General features: G+C 43.1%; 1 protein-coding gene across 1 annotated transcript in view; it reads right to left on the bottom strand.

Moving 5' to 3' along the window:
- Positions 1-312: 312 nt before the first annotated feature.
- MYBPC3 (myosin binding protein C3) overlaps positions 313-18,884 on the bottom strand; it is a 365,826-nt gene continuing 347,254 nt past the window's right edge. The window contains exons 27-30 of the mRNA XM_078684451.1: positions 15,764-15,900; positions 11,442-11,628; positions 8,550-8,596; positions 313-1,132 (exon numbers count right to left, since the gene is read on the bottom strand). Coding sequence (XP_078540577.1) covers positions 8,586-8,596; positions 11,442-11,628; positions 15,764-15,900 — 335 coding nt within the window. The 3' untranslated portion in view covers positions 313-1,132; positions 8,550-8,585. The remainder of the gene's footprint in view (positions 1,133-8,549; positions 8,597-11,441; positions 11,629-15,763; positions 15,901-18,884) is intronic.

Here is an 18,884-nt window from a genome sequence, read left to right as displayed (position 1 = left end):
CCAAAGGTGAAGATAGATCCAAACTGAGCATTCTCAGAGTGAGCTATAATGGGAAACATTAGTTCCCACTGCCCTAAGATGGACTAACAGCTGACAAACGATGGAAATGAATGTTCCTTCAGCAGTAATGGAAGAACCTTCAGGTCTTAGGGGACACCAAAGCTTCCACCAACCTTGATATTTTCACAACTGTTCACCAGGAACCCGTATTCCAGTTTCCACATGGACTGAGCGACAATTTCTGTGCGTTGTGAGCACCATACAAGAGGCCAATAGAGTTTCTGATGATAATGAATGGAAAACGCTTGAGAAGCCAATATAAGGTGAGTTTTATTATTCACTTACTAAAATTAAAGCTTACAAGTCAAACACATGTTTCATAAACATACACGCCCCACGATACCCATCAATACACATTTACAAGGCAGCAAGAGACAGAGCCACGACTGAGTCCCAGGCCTGCCAATCATCTTCCTCCCACCCCCTCATCACTGCAGCAGTGTGTCTCAAGCCTCTGCTGAGCATCTCCATGGACTTGGCTCTCAGTCCCACACAGTAGTCAGCGGATTTCTCACCTTAATAAGAGTTCGTAAAATGGAAGGCAGAGAGAACCATGGTTTCATTGTGTCGTGGGAGCTGTTACTACTCAAACAGAGCTTGTACCATGGGCCTTGGGTAGTACCGCATCAGAAACTCTGGGGAAAAGTCTCTGTCTGGAGATATCAGGGTAGCGGCACGAGGACAAGGACGTTGGGATAGTGACACCAGAACTGACCCCCTGGTACAGAGATATCAGGGTAATGATGTTGTGATAGGGTGTCACCAGTACAAAGTTACCGGTCTGGAGATACTGGAATGGAGACATCAGGAGTTAAGACTCTACAACTTGGGTACCGGCGTAATGGCACCAGGACAAGGACATTGGGAAAGCGGCACCAGAACCGGCACTCGGTACCAGTGTAGTAATGTCGCGACAGAAACACTGGCATGGAGACACTAGAACAGAGATATCAGGATAGGTTTATGAATTAAGAATGTCAGCTTCATCGCAGTGACAGACACATAGCTGCAGGGCCTCCTTTAGCCTTCATCTTCACTCCTGTTCCAGTCCCACCAGCTCATCCATCACCACCTCAGAGGAGAAAGAAAGGATGAAAAAGTGAGAAGCAAGACATGAAAGGATACAGAGAGACTGTGGGTTGTGGAAAACTTAAAAAATTAGAAAGAAATTAGGAAAGCAGCAGAGGTAGAGAGACTCAAAAAGGAAATGTGATTGTGGCAAAAAATACAAGGCAAAACTAAGGAGAGAAGCAAATGAGCAAAAAGAATGGATGGGGTCACATTAACAAACAAATAAACAAGAAAACAAAAAAACATAGGATTGAAGTACAATCATTTCCACTGGAGGAACAAACATTCTCTCTGGATGTTCACAAATGTGCTGCTGCTAGTAATCACCCACTGCCACCACCATCAAAACCTCCTAACTCCATCGCCTGAGACCCATCACGCCCACTCCACCTGGTCCTGGCTCCATTACATGTACTCTCACTCTATCAACCCTGTCTCTGACTCTATCGCAGATGTCTAGACCAGTAACCTGTCTCTTGCTCCATCACCTGTCTCTGAATCTAACACAGATATCTAGACTCCGAGGGGCATATTATCAAGGGATTTATCTCCGCTTTTTTGGCTTTAAAAGCCAAGAAAGCGGAGATAAAATTATCTCCCTGTCAGCAACAGGGTGCTAACACGCAAATTTGCATGTTAGCACCCTTTTTCTCTAAGCTTCCCCTTGCATCTCTAATGAGATGCAAAGGGGGCGTTCCAGAGAAAAATAATAGGAGAAATGTTGTTAAGCAACATTTCTACTATTATCAAGGATTTCCCTAACCCTGTTAGTGATAACAAATGCAGCACTAAACGCGGTTAACACTGCTTTTTTTACACCTGTTATTTTCCTGACTTAGCCATGATATCCTATGGAAGGTGGATATCATGGCTAAATTTGTGAGCCCCTTTCATCAAGCTAACGCCAAACTTCTAGAGATTATCGTTGGTTTTCCGGCGATAATCTCTCATTTGGCAGTTAGCGCGAGGATTTTTATCACTTCTGAGATAAACCTTGCTAATAGCAACTTATCTCTGCAATAATTTCCGGCGATGCTTAGCGTTAAAAAAATCGTTGCTAAGCATCGTTAGCGATAAATATCGCTAATCGTTGGTAATATGCCCCCTAATCTGTCTCTTGCAACATCACCTGCCTATCACTCTGTCACCAATGTGTAGACCATTAATATGTCTCTTGCTCCATCGTTTATCTCTCAATCAATCAATCAGTATTTGTTAAGCGCATCTATTCACCCACTAGGGTCTCAAGGCACTGACATGCCTTGACTCACCTCTCTCTATCACTCATGTCTAGACCCTTATCTGGGTTTAGCGCCATCACTTATCCCTCAGTCTCAATCAATCAATCAATCATCCGGATTTGTAAAGCGCACTAATCACCCAGAGGATGTCCCGGAGCTGGGTCCGAGGCTACTCAGGACTCAGTTGAAGAGCCAGGTCTTGAGTACTTTTCTGAATTCCTGACAGGCGTCCTCGGGTGGAGGCAGAGACTGTTCTAGGATTTTGTGGCAAGGTAGGAGAAGGAGCGACGTCCACTGTTGCTATGGTGAGTGCGGGGGATGAGGGCGAGGGAGAACGAGGTGGAGTGCAGGAGTCTGGAGGGTCAGTGGAAGTTCAGGTGGTGGTTGATGCATGCTGGTCCTTGGTTATGCAGGGCTTTGTAGGCATGAGCCAGAATCTTGAATTGTCATCTCTTGTGTACGGGGAGCCGGTGGAGCATCTTCAGATGGGGGTGATGTGGGTCCAACTTGGGAGGTCGAGGATGAGCCTGGCCGCCGAGTTTGGGATGGTCTGAAGTCTCTTCATGAGTTGTGATGTGATTCCAGTATAGAGAGCGTTGCCATAATCCAGACGGCTGCTGACGAGGGCTTGGCTGATGGTACGCCCAGTGGATACATGGAGTCATTCGAAGATCTTACGGAGCATGTGGAGAGTGAGGAAGAGGGTGCTGGAGACAGCGTGGATCTGGTTCTTCATGGTGAGTTTGCTGTCCAGGATGACACTGAGGTTCAAGGCCTGGTCAGTGGGGGTGGGAGGGGGTCACAGGTTGGCAGGCCACTCTGAGTTATCCCACGGCGAGGTGGTGCTTCTTAAGAGTAGTATTTCCATCTGGCCTGTGTTGAGTTTGAGGCTGTTTGCTTGCATCCAGTGGTCATGCAGAGGTGGAAGTTTGTGTTCGTGGTGGAGTCGTCCTCAGAGAGGGATAGGACGAGCTAGGTGTCATAAGCATAGGAGGTGATATTTATGGTATTCAGACAAATATCGTGTACAAAAATATGGAAATATCATTTGCAAGTATATCGCTGTCAAGAATATCGACGTCATTAATTGTTGTTAATATAGTTTTTTAATTATTCATATGTATTTTTGTATGTATTTGAAATGTATATTCTGTACATTTTGTGTATAACTATTGTTTGTTTTTTACTGTAGTTGTTACATATTTTGTAGTTATTACATTTATTTTAATTATTTATTGAGATTTTTAGTACCGTAGCAAGTTTACAGGGGTACAGGGTGGAAAGTAATTTAATTATAATTAATTTCTTCTTAATTAATTTTAAATACTGAATGTATAATTAATTATGTTAATTGTAGAATTATCTTTTTTAATTTGAAATATAGGTGTGGATTATGGGGTTTATAGGGTTTAATTATAGGTAACTAACATTTTGTTTTTAATTAATAATCATTATTTATTTATTGGTTTTAAGGAGTATAGGGTGGGAATTAAATTAATTTAAAATAAGTGATAGTTAATTTTTTATTGATATTAATTATGAAATTGTTAATAATGTTAACCGTGTAATTTATTTTTTGTTAATTTCAATTTTAGGAGACTGTTGTGTGTTTTGTAGGTGTATATTTTGGGAAGTACATTCATCATAGTTAAGTAAAAATTATTTTTTAAATAATGCTAATTAGTACATTGATCAATATATATGTTAATAGTGTAAACAATTTCTTTCTTAAAGTTATATTTTAGGTGTGGAGTATGAGTTTTGTAAGGTTGTAGGGTGGGAAGTAACTACTTGAATATTATTTATTAAATACTTTTTTATAATTAATAATTTTAAAATAATATTATGTAGTGTAATGAAATATATTTATGTAAATTGTGTAATATAATACACCTGTTTTTTGTTTGGGATTAGTGTTGTTTTAGTATGTGGAAAGGGATATAGGAAATTATTTATGCTAAATATTAACAATTAAGTGAATTTATAATAATTATACAAATGAAAAATATTTACGTTAAATATGCACATACAATATTTTTCATTTTATATATATATGGTGTGAGTTGTAGAAGTTGTAAGAGAAAATGGTGGGAAGATAATAAAATATTATTAATTTATTATTTCACGTTTGTTAATAAATGTTTAATTAAGATTTAATTATTAAAATGTTGATAATAATAATTTTTTAATTCATATGTTTGGTGTGTGTTGTTTTTTTGTAAGGCTATGTGGTTGGGGGGCAATCAACTAATTATTTTAGGAATACATTTGTATTGTTATTTTAAGTAATGATTAACTATACAATGTGTAATTAATATTATTTAAAATAACATGTTTATATATTTGTTGTATTTGTTGACGTTTAGGGTAGAATGTAACTTAATTTATAACAAATTTAAATCTAAGTAGTTATTTTATAAAAAGATGTTATTTAATATTGAATGTGTTACTTGTGTTGTGATATGTAAATTAAATAATATTTCACTTTGTAGTTAGGAATATATTCTTGTATTTTAATTATAATAATATGTGTAGTTATTTTATTAAATGTATTAAACATTGTAATATGTTTTATTTATTTTTTAATATAGAATATGTTTGTATTTCTTTTTTTTAACATATTTACATTTTTAATTGCTTATAATGTTTTTCCTAAGGTTGTGTTGTGTGAAGTGGTAGGAGTGAACTTTATACATCCTTAGTCCAACTCTTTTTCTACTTTTGTTTAATTTGTAGTGGGAATAGTATATATATATTAAATGCTAAATTGTATCATTTATTTTATATTGTTATAATTTATATTATGTTTTTTAAATTAGAATATTTATAATTTTTCATGTATAACATATTTTATTAAATTGTATTTTATGTTCTTGGTATATGTATATATTTTATGTTCTTGGGATAGATAAATATCTATATCTATATCTATCTATCTATATATATATATATATATATATAAATATATATATATATATATAAATATATTATATATATATATTACATTCTTTAAAAAAATCTGAAATTATAATATAAATGTAAGTTATCAGTACAATAATAGTTTTTAACTAGATATACATTAACATATATGTATGTTTAACTTTTTCTAAATAAGTTTAATTGCTGTATTTGTTTAAATATACATTAAGGGGCCTATTCCGATGTCGGGCGGACCTGAGTCTGTCCGACATCAGCCAGGCGCTGTAACCGACCAACCTGCTATCGCCGGTTACAGCCCTGCTAGTACGATGCGACCGTACAGGGGTCGTCGCATTCGTATACCTTACAATGTAAGTTTGCTTTCCGACCGGAAAGCATGCTTACAATGTAGAAAGTAGGGGTGCAGTTCATCCCTGCAACCTGTGGCCGGCAACCCAAGGTGCCTGCCACCGGCTGCAGAGATCAACAGAGGGGCACCATAGGTGCCACCAGGCCGCCATCCGGCAGCCTCACACCAGTGGTGGGAGATGGTGTTTGAAAGCCGCTGACACGTCGAGGAGGATTATAGAGGCTGAGCCTTCTCCTTCTAGGAGGCTTCTGTGTCATCTGTGGCACCAATTAGGGGAGTTTCAGTGCTGTGGTTGGAATGGAATCTGGATTGGGATGTGTCCAGAAGGTTGTTGTTCTCAAGGTATTCTGTGAGTTGCTGGTTTTGTTTTAGGGCTTTGGCAGGAAAGGGGAGCAAGGAGATTGGTTGGCAGTTTTTTAGCTCGTTAGGGTTGTCAGATGGTTAATTGAGGAGGGGTTTGATCTCAGAGTAGGTCCAGTCATTTGGGAAGGTGGCTGAAGGGTTGGGCGTGTTGAAGATGTCTGTGAGCTTGCTGCTGATGCCGAGGTTGAACATGTGGTGTGGGCAGGGGTGTGTGGGAGATCCAGAGTGAATGGCGCGCATGATCTAAGTGGTGTTCTGTGTGGTGAGCTGGTTCCAGCTGGTGAACCTGTTGTCAATGGGGGCATTTGCTGGATTTAGGAGGCTGAGGGTGTTGGCGGCGGTAGCTTGGGGTTCAAAATTCTAGTAGATGGTGGAGATTTTTTCATAGAAGAAGTCGGCTAGAATGTTGGAAGGTTGTTTCTGGGAGGAGTGATGTTTTCAGTTTCTGAGAGGTTGGAGTGACAGTTCTGAAAAGTTCTTTGCTGTGGCTCCTCTGCAGTTGGTTACGATGTTCCTATTGGTGTCTTTCAGGAGTTTGTGGTACTGGCTGATTAGGGTCTTGAAAGTGGTCCTGTTGGCGGGCTCCTTGGTGTTGCGCCATCTTCTTTCCAGTTTGCAGTTGTGTTTGATGGTTTTCAGTTCTGGGGTGTACCAGCTGGTTTGTCTGGAGGGTCTAATGGGTTTGGAGGGTTTGTTGGGGGGGGGGTGACTCTGTTGGCGTTATTGGAGAGCCGGGTTGTGAACTGTTTGATGGCTTGTTCGATGTTTGAGGAGGTGTTGGGGGAGGAGTTGAGGGCGTCGTTCAACTGGTTCTCGGATACTCTGTTACCGGTGTGGTGATGATGTTGGGTGCAGAGGCAGGGTTCAGCCAAATCTCAGTGAGGAATATGATGTCGGGTTGAGGGTGGTGATGGTGTCCCATATCTCAGTTGCATGCTTGCCGAAGGATCAGGCGTTGAGTAGGAGGTAGTGGAGTTGTCGAGGGGCCTAGACTAGACTCCTGCTATGTCTCTTGCACCATCACATGCCTCTCACTCCTTCACCAATATCTGAACTCTTAATGTGTCTCTTGCTCCATCACTATCTCTCAGGCTATCACTGATGTCCAGACCCATCATCTGTCTCTGGCTGCATCACTGTTGTCTAGAATCCTAATCTGTCTCTTGCTCCATCACCTATCTTTGACTTTATCACCGATGTCTAGACCGTAAACTGTCTCTTGTCCATCACCTGTCTCCCACTGTATCACCACTGTCTGAATCCCTATGCTGTCTCTCCCTCTATCACCGATATCTAAACACCTAATTTAGTTCTTGCTCATCACCTGCCTCTCACTCTATCACCGATGTGTAGACCTTCAATCTGTCTCTTACTCTATCACCGATGTCTAGACCAGTTACCTGTCTCTCACTCCATCCTCTATCTCTCACTCTATCACCGATGTCTAGACCAGTAACCTATCTCTTGCCCAGCTCTTGTCTTTCACTCTATCACCGATGTCTAGACTAGTAATCGGTATCTTGCCCAGCTCTTGTCTTTCCCTCTCTCACTGATGTCTCTTGGTCAATCACCCAACATTGCCAAACTCCAGCTACGCTTGGCTCCATCATCCAAGTCTGCCCATGATGAGTTATGGACTCCGTCATCAGGTTCTACTGCTACTCTCTCTTATTGGCTGCACTCAGCCAGTCAATTTATTTTGGTTCTTGATTGATTGCCTCAAGACCTGTGGACAAGATGGCAGATGGCTTCACAGGGAAATGGCAAAGAATAACAGTGAAACAGCACATCCTACAATACAGTAAGTTAGGCCTTAGGGATGACAAAGAACAAGCAAAGAAACATATCACAAAATCAGAAGTAGATAAAGATAGTGGTATCTTATTAGTGCATGTTTGTGGAGACCATGTAATAGGGAGCACAGATTGTAGAGGTCTGTTTGAGGTCCCAGAGACTGACCCCATCACACCTCCTTGTCTAGTTCCCCCCAACATGCTCTCCACACCTCTCTCTATCACACCAAACATATCAGGGCGATTCACAGAACTAATCTGAGACAAAATCCTAAATATACTACTTTTGGTATTCACAGAAGACATTTAGTAGTAGTAAAGTTAGGATTTTGTCTTAAGTTAGGATTTTGTCTTAAGTTAAACTTAGGTTTGTCTTAAGTTTTGGTCTTAAAACAATATCCTAACTTCAGACAAAATCCTAATTTAAGAGAAAATCCTAATTTAAGACAAAATCCTAACTTTACTACTACTAAATTTCTTCTGTCAATACCAAAAGTAGTAAGTTTAAGATTTTGTCTCAGATTAGTTCTGTGAATCAGCCCCATCATGTTCTACTTTACATCCCACCCGGACCTTCAGCATCCCTTTAGGTGGTATCATATCCCCTCCCCACTGCAAGACCCCAGAACATCTTGCATCACTGCAGCCCTTTCCATCCCACCACACCTCACTCTAGTCCCTCTTCCCTACCAGACCCGGTGCCGCCGGTCTGGAATGGGGCATCAAACATACCTTCAGTTCATGGCGAGCAGCGAGCGGTGCGGTACTTTACTGTGGCACTGGGGAAAAAAGAGACAGAGAGTGCTAAGAAACAACTAGGAGCCAAGAGGATGAAACCAGAAGCAAACATCAATCAAAGCTGGAGAAAGCACAAAGGAGGAACTGTTATCTGGTTGATGGGCATCTCCAAAACCTTGGGCGTGGAAGTATGGGGTGAACCTTGACCAGGGCCCTACAGCCCCACAGCTGCTTCAGTATCTGGGAACATGCTGCCAGGCAATATGTTTGCCCTCCACCTTCAGGGTCCTTGATTGTTATTCCACTGGTACCCAAGGGAGCTATGTCAGGGATACTGCTGCCCTGACCCCTGGCTGTCTGCCCTAAAATACTGCCAATGCAGGTGTCCCAGCACTACTGCCCTTGCCCACCTATAGTCTGTGTCCTACCACTACTGCCTCGCCCACATATGGTTGTGCCCTACCACCACCACCACCCATGTCCACCTAAAGTCTGTCTCCTACCACTATTACCCCTGCTCCTAGGGTCTTTGCTCTAACCTACTGCTCCCACTGCTCTCCTAAGCTTTGTGCCCTAATACTTTCCTCCATCCACCTGTGATATGTGCCTAATGTTCCTGCTCAGGGCTTCTAGGGTTCTCCACTATGAGTATTAATGATACTTTACCTCTTGAGTCTCCACTATGAGTATTCATGATGCATTCCCCCCGTCCACCTGTGATATGTGCTTAATGTTCCAGCTCAGGGCTTGTAGGATTCTCCACTATGAGTATTACTGATTATTTTACCCCTTGAGTCTCCACTATGAGTATTAATGATAATTTACCCTTTGACTGTCTACAATCAGTATTGATGATACTTTAACCCCTAAGTCTCCACTATGAGTATTAATTATACTTTACCCCTTAAGTTTCGACTATGAGTATCAATGATACTTTACCTCTTGAGTCTCCACTATGAGTATTAATGATACGTACCCCTTCGGTTTCCACTATGAGTACTAATGATACTTTACCCCTTAAGTTTCCACTATGAGTATTAATGATATTTTACCCCTTGGGTCTCCACTATGAGTATTAATGATACGTTACCCTGAGTACCTTCTGTTGGTATTTATTATCCTTTACAACTTAGTCTCTATTTTGAATATTCAGAATAATGTAACCCCTTAGTCTCTACTATGAGTATTAACGTTACTCTACCACCTGAGACTCTACTGTGAGCATTAAATATGCTCCACCCGAGTCTGCACCATAAGTATTTGATAGTTTGCCACCTGAGACTCTACTGTGAGTATTAAATACACCCTACCCCGTAAGTCTCCACTATGAGTATTAATTATACTTTACCCCTTAAGTTTCGACTATGCGTATTAAGGATACTTTACCCGTTGAGTCTCGACTATGAGTATCAATGATACTTTACCTCTTGAGTCTCCACTATGAGTATTAATGACACATACCCCTTGGGTTTCCACTATGAGTACTAATGATACTTTACCCCTTGTGTCTCCACTATGAGTATTAATGATATTTTACCCTGAGTACCTTCTGTTAGTATTTATTATCCTTTACAACTTAGTCTCTATTTTGAATATTCAGAATAATGTAACCCCTTAGTCTCTATTATGAGTATTAACGTTACTCTACCACCTGAGACTCTACTGTGAGCATTAAATATGCTCCACCTGAGTCTGCACCATAAGTATTTGATAGTTTGCCTCCTGAGACTCTACTGTGAGTATTAAATACACCCTACCCCGTAAGTCTCCACTATGAGTATTACTGATATTTCACCTCATGAGTCTCTACTATGACTATTAATGATGCTTTACCCCTTGAATCTCCAATATCACTATCAGTATCACTATCAGATACACTACCCCTAAGTGTCTCTACTGCGAGTATAAAAGATACTCTAACCCCTAAAACTCAACTGTTAGTATTAAAGATGCTCTACTATGAGTATTAATATACTTTACTCTACTCCCGGAAACTCTACTGGGAGTATTAAAGATCTATTACCCTTGAGTCTCTAGTATGAGTATTTAATACTATGCCCCCTGAGTCTCTACTATGAGTATTAAATATCTGTTACCCTTAAGTCTCTACAGGGACAATTTGAAACTCACCCCTGGTGTCTCTACTGTGAGTATTAAATATACTCTACCTCCTGAAACGGTACTGTGAGTATTAAAGATACTCTACCCCTGACACTCTACTGTGAGTATTAAATATACTTTACCTCCTGACACTCTATTGTGAGTATTAAAAATGCTTTACCTGAGTCTCTACTATGAATATTAAAGAACCGTTCCTGATTCTCTACTATTAGTATTTGATACTTTACCCCCAGAGTCTATACTGTGATTATTGAAGATACTCTACCTCCCGAGTCTCTACTATGAGTATTAAAGAACCGTTCCCCTTGATTCTCTACTATTAGTATTTGACACTTTACCCTCAGAGGCTATACTGTGAATATTAAAAATACTCTACCTCCTGAGACTCTACTGTGAGTATTAAAGATACTCTACCCCCTGAGACTCTACTGTGAGTATTAAAGATACTCTACCTCCCGACACTCTACTGTTAGCATTAAATATGCTCTACCCAAGTCTCTACTATGAGCATTTTATACTATGGCAGCTGAGTCTTTACTCTGAATATTAAATATACTCTACCACCTGAGACCCTACTGTGAGTATTAAAGATACTATACCTGAGTCTCTACTATGAGTATTTGATACTTTGGCACCTGAGTCCCTGCTGTGAGCATTAAAGATAATCTACCCCTGGGTCTCTACTATGAGTATTAAAGATACTCTACACCACATCCCAAACTGAACCAGCATCTTGCTTCCCTCCAGACCCCGAGAGTGGCTTACTTCGGACTTCCAGCCGGCACTCCACCTGGGCTTCCCCGTGCTCGTTCACTGCTTTGCAGACGTAGACGCCTCCATCGAAGGGGCTGGGCTTGCGGATCTCCAGGGTCACCACTCCCTGCTTACTGAACATTCGGAACTTGGCCTCGCCCCACAGGTCGATCTTATTCTTGTACCAGGTGATCTTGGGCTATGGAAATTAAGAACACTGAATGCATTTGGAGCTCCAGAAAGGTGAGAGGAGGCAAGTAGAGTCGTTTGTTACTGTGCTACAGTGTGTGAGTATATGTGTCTGGTTGCAGACGTGTGTATCGGCTGTGTGTCAGTATATATGTGTTTATGTGTAACTGCTGCATCTCAGTGTACACATGTCTGTATCTTCTGCTTCTCAGTGTACACGTGTCTGTGTGTATCTACTGCATTTCAGTGTACATATGTCTTGTGTGTATCTGCTGTATTTCAGTGTACATGTCTGTGTGTATCTGCTGTATCTTATTGTACATGTGTCTATCTGCTGCGTCTCAGTGTACATGTGTCTGTGTATCTGCTTTGTCTCAGAGATCACATGCCTGTGAGTATCTGCTGCGTCCCATTGCACACATGCCAGTGCGTATCTGCTGTGTCTCATTGTACACATGTCTGTGTGTATCTGCTACGTCCCATTGTACACATGCCTGTGCGTATCTGCTGCGTCTCATTGTACACCTGTCTGTGTGTATCTGCTGCGTCTCATTGTACACATGCCTGTGCTTATCTGCTGCGTCTCATTGTACACCTGTCTGTGTGTATCTGCTGCGTCTCATTGTACACATGCCTGTGCTTATCTGCTGCGTCTCATTGTACACATGCCTGTGCGTATCTGCTGCGTCTCATTGTACACATGCCTGTGCTTATCTGCTGCGTCTCATTGTACACATGCCTGTGCGTATCTGCTGCGTCTCAGTGTACATGTCAATGTGTATCTGCTGCATCTTAGAGTACATGTCTGTTCGGAACTGCTGCGTCTCAGAATACATGTCAAAGTGTATCTGCTATGTCTTAGTATAAATGTGTCTAAGCGTATCTGCTGCCTCTTAGTATACATGTGTCTTAGTGTATGTGCTGCGTCTTAGTATACATGTCTAAGGGTATCTTCTGCCTCTTAGTGTACATGTGTCTAAGCGATCTTCTGCCTCTTAGTGTACATGTGTCTAAGCGATCTTCTGCCTCTTAGTGTGCATGTGTCTAAGTGTATCTGCTGCCTCTTAGTATACATGTGTCTAAGCGTATCTGCTACCTCTTAGTATACATGTGTCTTAGTGTATGTGCTGCGTCTTAGTATACATGTCTAAGGGTATCTTCTGCCTCTTAGTGTACATGTGTCTAAGCGATCTTCTGCCTCTTAGTGTGCATGTGTCTAAGTGTATCTGCTACCTCTTAGTATACATGTGTCTAAGCGTATCTGCTGCCTCTTAGTATACATGTGTCTAAGCGTATCTTGTACTTCTTAACATACAAGGGTCTAAGCGTATCTGCTGCCTCTTAGTATACATGCGTCTAAGCGTATCTTCTACTTCTTAGTATGCATGTGTCTAAGCATATCTGCTGCCTCTTAGTATACATGTGTCTAAGTGTATCTGCTGCCTCTTAGTGTACATATGTCTAAGCGATCTTCTGCCTCTTAGTGTGCATGTGTCTAAGTGTATCTGCTACCTCTTAGTATACATGTGTCTAAGCGTATCTGCTGCCTCTTAGTATACATGTGTCTAAGCGTATCTGCTGCCTCTTAGTATACATGTGTCTAAGCATATCTGCTGCCTCTTAGTATACATGTGTCTAAGTGTATCTGCTGCCTCTTAGTATACATGTCTAAGGGTATCTTCTGCCTCTTAGTGTACATGTGTCTAAGCGATCTTCTGCCTCTTAGTGTGCATGTGTCTAAGTGTATCTGCTACCTCTTAGTATACATGTGTCTAAGCGTATCTGCTGCCTCTTAGTATACATGTGTCTAAGCGTATCTGCTGCCTCTTAGTATACATGTGTCTAAGCGTATCTGCTCCCTCTTAGTATACATGTGTCTAAGTGTATATATTGCCTCTTAGCACACATCTAAGCGTTTCTGCTGCGTCATAGCATACAAGGGTCTAAGCATATCTGCTGCGTCTTCGTACATGTGTCTACGTGTATCTGCTCCCTCTTAGTATACATGTCTAAATGTGTCTGCTCCCTCTTAGTATACATGTCTAAATGTGTCTGTTGCCTCTTAGTATACATGTGTCTAAGTGTATCTGCTGCCTCTTAGTATACATGTGTCTAAGCGTATCTGCTGCCTCTTAGTATACATGTGTCTAAGCGTATCTGCTGCCTCTTAGTATACATGTGTCTAAGTGTATATATTGCCTCTTAGCACACATCTAAGCGTTTCTGCTGCGTCATAGCATACAAGGGTCTAAGCATATCTGCTGCGTCTTCGTACATGTGTCTACGTGTATCTGCTCCCTCTTAGTATACATGTCTAAATGTGTCTGCTGCCTCTTACTATACATGTGTCTAAGCTTATATGCTGACTCTTAGTATACATGTGTCTACGCGTATCTGCTGCCTCTTAGCACACGTCTAAGCGTTTCTGCTGCGTCATAGCATACAAGGGTCTATGCATATCTGGTGCATCCTAGTATACATATCTAAGCGTATATGCTACCTGTTAGTATACGTGTGCCTCTCATTATACATGTCTAAGCATATCTTCTGCTTCTTAGAATACATGTGTCAATGCGAATTTGCTGCCTCTTAGAATATAAGGGTCTAATTGTATCTGCTGCGTCTTAGTATTCATGTGTCTAGGTGTATCTGCTGCCTCTTTGTAGACTTGTGTCTAAGCTTATCTGCTGCCTCTTAGTATACATGTGTCTAAGAGTATCTGCTGCTTCTTAGTATACATGTGTCTAAGCATATCTTGTACTTCTTAGCATACAAGGCTCTAAGCGTATCTGCTGCATCTTAGTATACATGTGTCTAAGCATATCTTGTACTTCTTAGCATACAAGGGTCTAATCGTATCTGCTGCCTCTTCGTATACATGCGACTAAGAGTTTTGCTGCCTCTCAGTATATATATGTCTAAGCGTATCTGCTACATATTAGTATATAAGTGTCTAAGTGTACGTGCTGCCTCTTAGTATACATGTGTTTATGCGCATTTATTGTATTGTAGCATCTACAGAGCGTACATAGACGTTTCTTCAATTATAATCATTCCTGTATCTCCCGTTTGTCTTACTCCCTTCCAGACTATAGGGCGTTCTAATGCAGACTGAGCTCCATTTGTGCATTTTTGCTCTGGTCCACCTAACGTTGAAATGAGGAGCGCACTAGCAAATTCAATAGGGCTGGGTTTAAAGTGCTAACAATACTCAGGAGGGAACTAGCAGGAGTGGACCGAGAGGGCTAGAGTTGTAAAGTAGTCCCTCACACAGTTCAATGCAAGCACTGGCATGGCGATAGAAGGATACACTCAAATACCCAATAGCATCAGGAGGTGGATGACCATTTCACTGGGCTGAACCAAGGTATGATTGATACACTCTGCAACTAACGGCTGAAAGAGACTGCTTGAAAAAACCCAGTGAATGAAGGGGCAGGACAAAATCCACTCTGGATGACAACTGCACTGTCGAAACGCAGACCAAAAATAGGGGTGCGTCTTGAATCTATTAGAAAGAGAGCGGTGCTTAATCGAGTGTTTGCAATAGTGGGCTACGTGAAGGCTTTTATGAAATATGAGATGTTCTGTAAATGATCGCTCATTTGGAAGAAAAGAGAAAGAATCAAACATGAATAGTTGGTAGAAAGAGAAAGCAGGTGGATTGCGAGGCTTGCATCTGAACCACCATTTGGTATGAATCAAAACGACGAGCTGAACACTTTCCCTGGAAATGTGATAATGCTTGTACGGGCTTTTAAGTAAGAAATACCTTTTTGATGCATCACTATTGAATACAAGTTGGAGTTGTAAAAACGCAGAACATTTGCCAAGGCTTTATTAGCCATTAGGTATCTGATTTTCACATGAAGTGCTGACAATTTTTTGACAAGATACAATGGCGGAGTTATTTGGTGCACTGCGCGGTAGAGAGAGAACGAAGGGGTTTTTATTTGTGGTTTTTTAGAGGCTGGGTCAGTGTCTTAGCCTTGATTTGAGAGAACAGCAGCTGCGGCAATGTATTGGGACCATGATCCTCACTCCTGCATGTCTGAGCTCTTCCTCTCTGTGTCTAGGATGTGTGCAGGGATGTATCTGTGAGAGTGCCACCCCAGTGCGCCAATCAAACTCTTCGCTCTCCATACCTTGGGGGTTCCACGGACGGCACAGCTCAGCGTGACGTTGTATCCCGCAATCACAGACCGGCTCACCAGCGGGTGCGTGAATTTTGGGGCCTCTGCAAACTCAGCCATTTTGTAGTCGGGGTGTTTGTACTCCACACCTGTTGATGACACGTAGCATTAGAACCGGTACATGCGGACAAGACTTTCTTCCTAGGAAAAACCAAGTCCCTAAGAAATGGTTTGATCCAATCCTGTGGGATCAAAGGTTTCTCGCTGGGACCTGACTGGATCCTCTTCACAGCAGACTTGTCACCCCCTGAATGAGGCAGAAGCCAACCAAAGAGTGAACATCAGACCCACCTACCAGTCTGCCCATTGTTGATTGGATAATGTAACGTAAACATAAGATAACATAACACAGAATACATTCTGTCAGAGGAGATATCATTAGCGCAGCCCCTTCTTGTAAGTTAAAAGCATCAGCCTAGAAGGAGATGCTCGTCCATCGCTCCCTGCTGGCCTAATCCACCTCTGCCTGTAGGCCGGGTAGAGGACTTAAGTCTGCAGACGCAGAGTTTTCTCACCAGGAGAAACTGGCATGAGGGCACTCAGAGGCTCTCCCGGTGCCTCTTAAAGAGCAGACATGCTTTGATGGGGGGTGGGGGGGGATTATGGGGGCCAGACATGGTTTGGTGGTGGGATTGGTGATGATAGGGGCCAGACATGCTTTGGTGGAGGGGTGATTGGTGATGATGGATCCAAACATGCTTTGCTGGGGGGGGGGGAGATTGGTGATAGGGTCCAGACATGCTTTGCGGGGGGGATTGGTGATGATAGGGGCCAGACATGCTTTGCTGGGGGGGGGGGGGGTTGGTCATGATAGGGTCCAGACATGCTTTGGTAGTGGGATTGGTGATGATAGGGTCAGCCATGCTTTGGTGGTGGGACTGGTGATAGGTCCAGACATGCTTTGGTGGGGGGATTGGTGATGATAGGATCCAGACATGCTTTGGTGGGGGGATTGGTGATGATAGGGTCAGCCATGCTTTGGTGGTGGGATTGGTGATGATAGGGGCAAGACATGCTTTGGTGGTGGGTTTGGTGATAGGGTCCAGACATGCTTTGGTGGAGGAAGTGGTGATGATAGGGGCAAGACATGCTTTGGTGGTGGGATTGGTGATAGGGGCCAGACATGCTTTGCTGGGGGGGGGGGGGGGGGTTGGTCATGATAGGGTCCAGACATGTTTGGTAGTGGGATTGGTGATGATAGGGTCAGACATTCTTTGGTGGTGGATTGATGATAGGGTCCAGACATGCTTTGGTGGGGGGATTGGTGATGATAGGGTCAGCCATGCTTTGGTGGTGGGATTGGTGATGATAGGGGCAAGACATGCTTTGGTGGTGGGATTGGTGATGATAGGGTCCAGATATGCTTTGGTGGTGGGATTGGTGATAGGGTCCAGACATGCTTTGGTGGAGGTGGGATTGGTGATGAAAGGGGTCAGACATGCTTTAGTGGTGGTGGATTGGTGATAGGGTCCAGCCATGCTCTGGTGGTGGGATTGGTGATGATAGGGTCCAGACATGCTTTGGTGGTGGGATTGGTGATAGGGTCCAGACATGCTTTGGTGGAGGTGGGATTGGTGATGAAAGGGGTGGACATGCTTTAGTGGTGGGATTGGTGATAGGTTCCAGACATGCTTTGGTGGAGGTGGGATTGGTGATGATAGGGGCCAGACATGCTTTGGTGGAAGTGGGATTGGTGATGATAGGGGTCAGACATGCTCTGGTGGTGGGATTGGTGATGATAGGGCCAGACATGCTTGAGGTGGGATTGGTGATGATAGGGGCAAGACATGCTTTGGTGGGGGGGATTGGTGATGATAGGGTCAGACATGCTCTGGTGGTGGGATTGGTGATGATAGGATCAGACGTGCTTTGGTGGTGGGATTGGTGATGATAGGGTCCAGACATGCTTTGGTGGTGGATTGATGATAGGGTCCAGACATGCTTTGGTGGGGGGATTGGTGATAGGGTCCAGACATGCTTTGGTGGTGGGATTGGTGATAGGGTCCAGACATGCTTTGGTGGAGGTGGGATTGGTGATGAAAGGGGTCAGACATGCTTTGGTGGAAGTGGGATTGGTGATGATAGGGGTCAGACATGCTCTGGTGGTGGGATTGGTGATGATAGGGCCAGACATGCTTGAGGTGGGATTGGTGATGATAGGGGCAAGACATGCTTTGGTGGGGGGGATTGGTGATGATAGGGGCAAGACATGCTTTGGTGGTGGGATTGGTGATAGGGGCCAGACATGCTTTGCTGGGGGGGGGGGGGGGGGTTGGTCATGATAGGGTCCAGACATGTTTGGTAGTGGGATTGGTGATGATAGGGTCAGACATGCTTTGGTGGTGGATTGATGATAGGGTCCAGACATGCTTTGGTGGGGGGATTGGTGATGATAGGGTCAGCCATGCTTTGGTGGTGGGATTGGTGATGATAGGGGCAAGACATGCTTTGGTGGTGGGATTGGTGATGATAGGGTCCAGATATGCTTTGGTGGTGGGATTGGTGATAGGGTCCAGACATGCTTTGGTGGAGGTGGGATTGGTGATGAAAGGGGTCAGACATGCTTTAGTGGTGGTGGATTGGTGATAGGGTCCAGCCATGCTCTGGTGGTGGGATTGGTGATGATAGGGTCCAGACATGCTTTGGTGGTGGGATTGGTGATAGGGTCCAGACATGCTTTGGTGGAGGTGGGATTGGTGATGAAAGGGGTGGACATGCTTTAGTGGTGGGATTGGTGATAGGGTCCAGACATGCTTTGGTGGAGGTGGGATTGGTGATGATAGGGGCCAGACATGCTTTGGTGGAAGTGGGATTGGTGATGATAGGGGTCAGACATGCTCTGGTGGTGGGATTGGTGATGATAGGGGCAAGACATGCTTTGGTGGGGGGATTGGTGATGATAGGGGCAAGACATGCTTTGGTGGGGGGGATTGGTGATGATAGGGTCAGACATGCTCTGGTGGTGGGATTGGTGATGATAGGATCAGACGTGCTTTGGTGGTGGGATTGGTGATGATAGGGTCCAGACATGCTTTGGTGGTGGATTGATGATAGGGTCCAGACATGCTTTGGT

Source organism: Lissotriton helveticus, chromosome 3_2 (genome assembly GCF_964261635.1).
Source record: "Lissotriton helveticus chromosome 3_2, aLisHel1.1, whole genome shotgun sequence".
Classification (NCBI taxonomy): Eukaryota; Metazoa; Chordata; class Amphibia; order Caudata; family Salamandridae; genus Lissotriton; species Lissotriton helveticus.
Note: the sequence above shows the minus strand (reverse complement) of the source record. Positions and strands in the feature narration are given on the sequence as shown.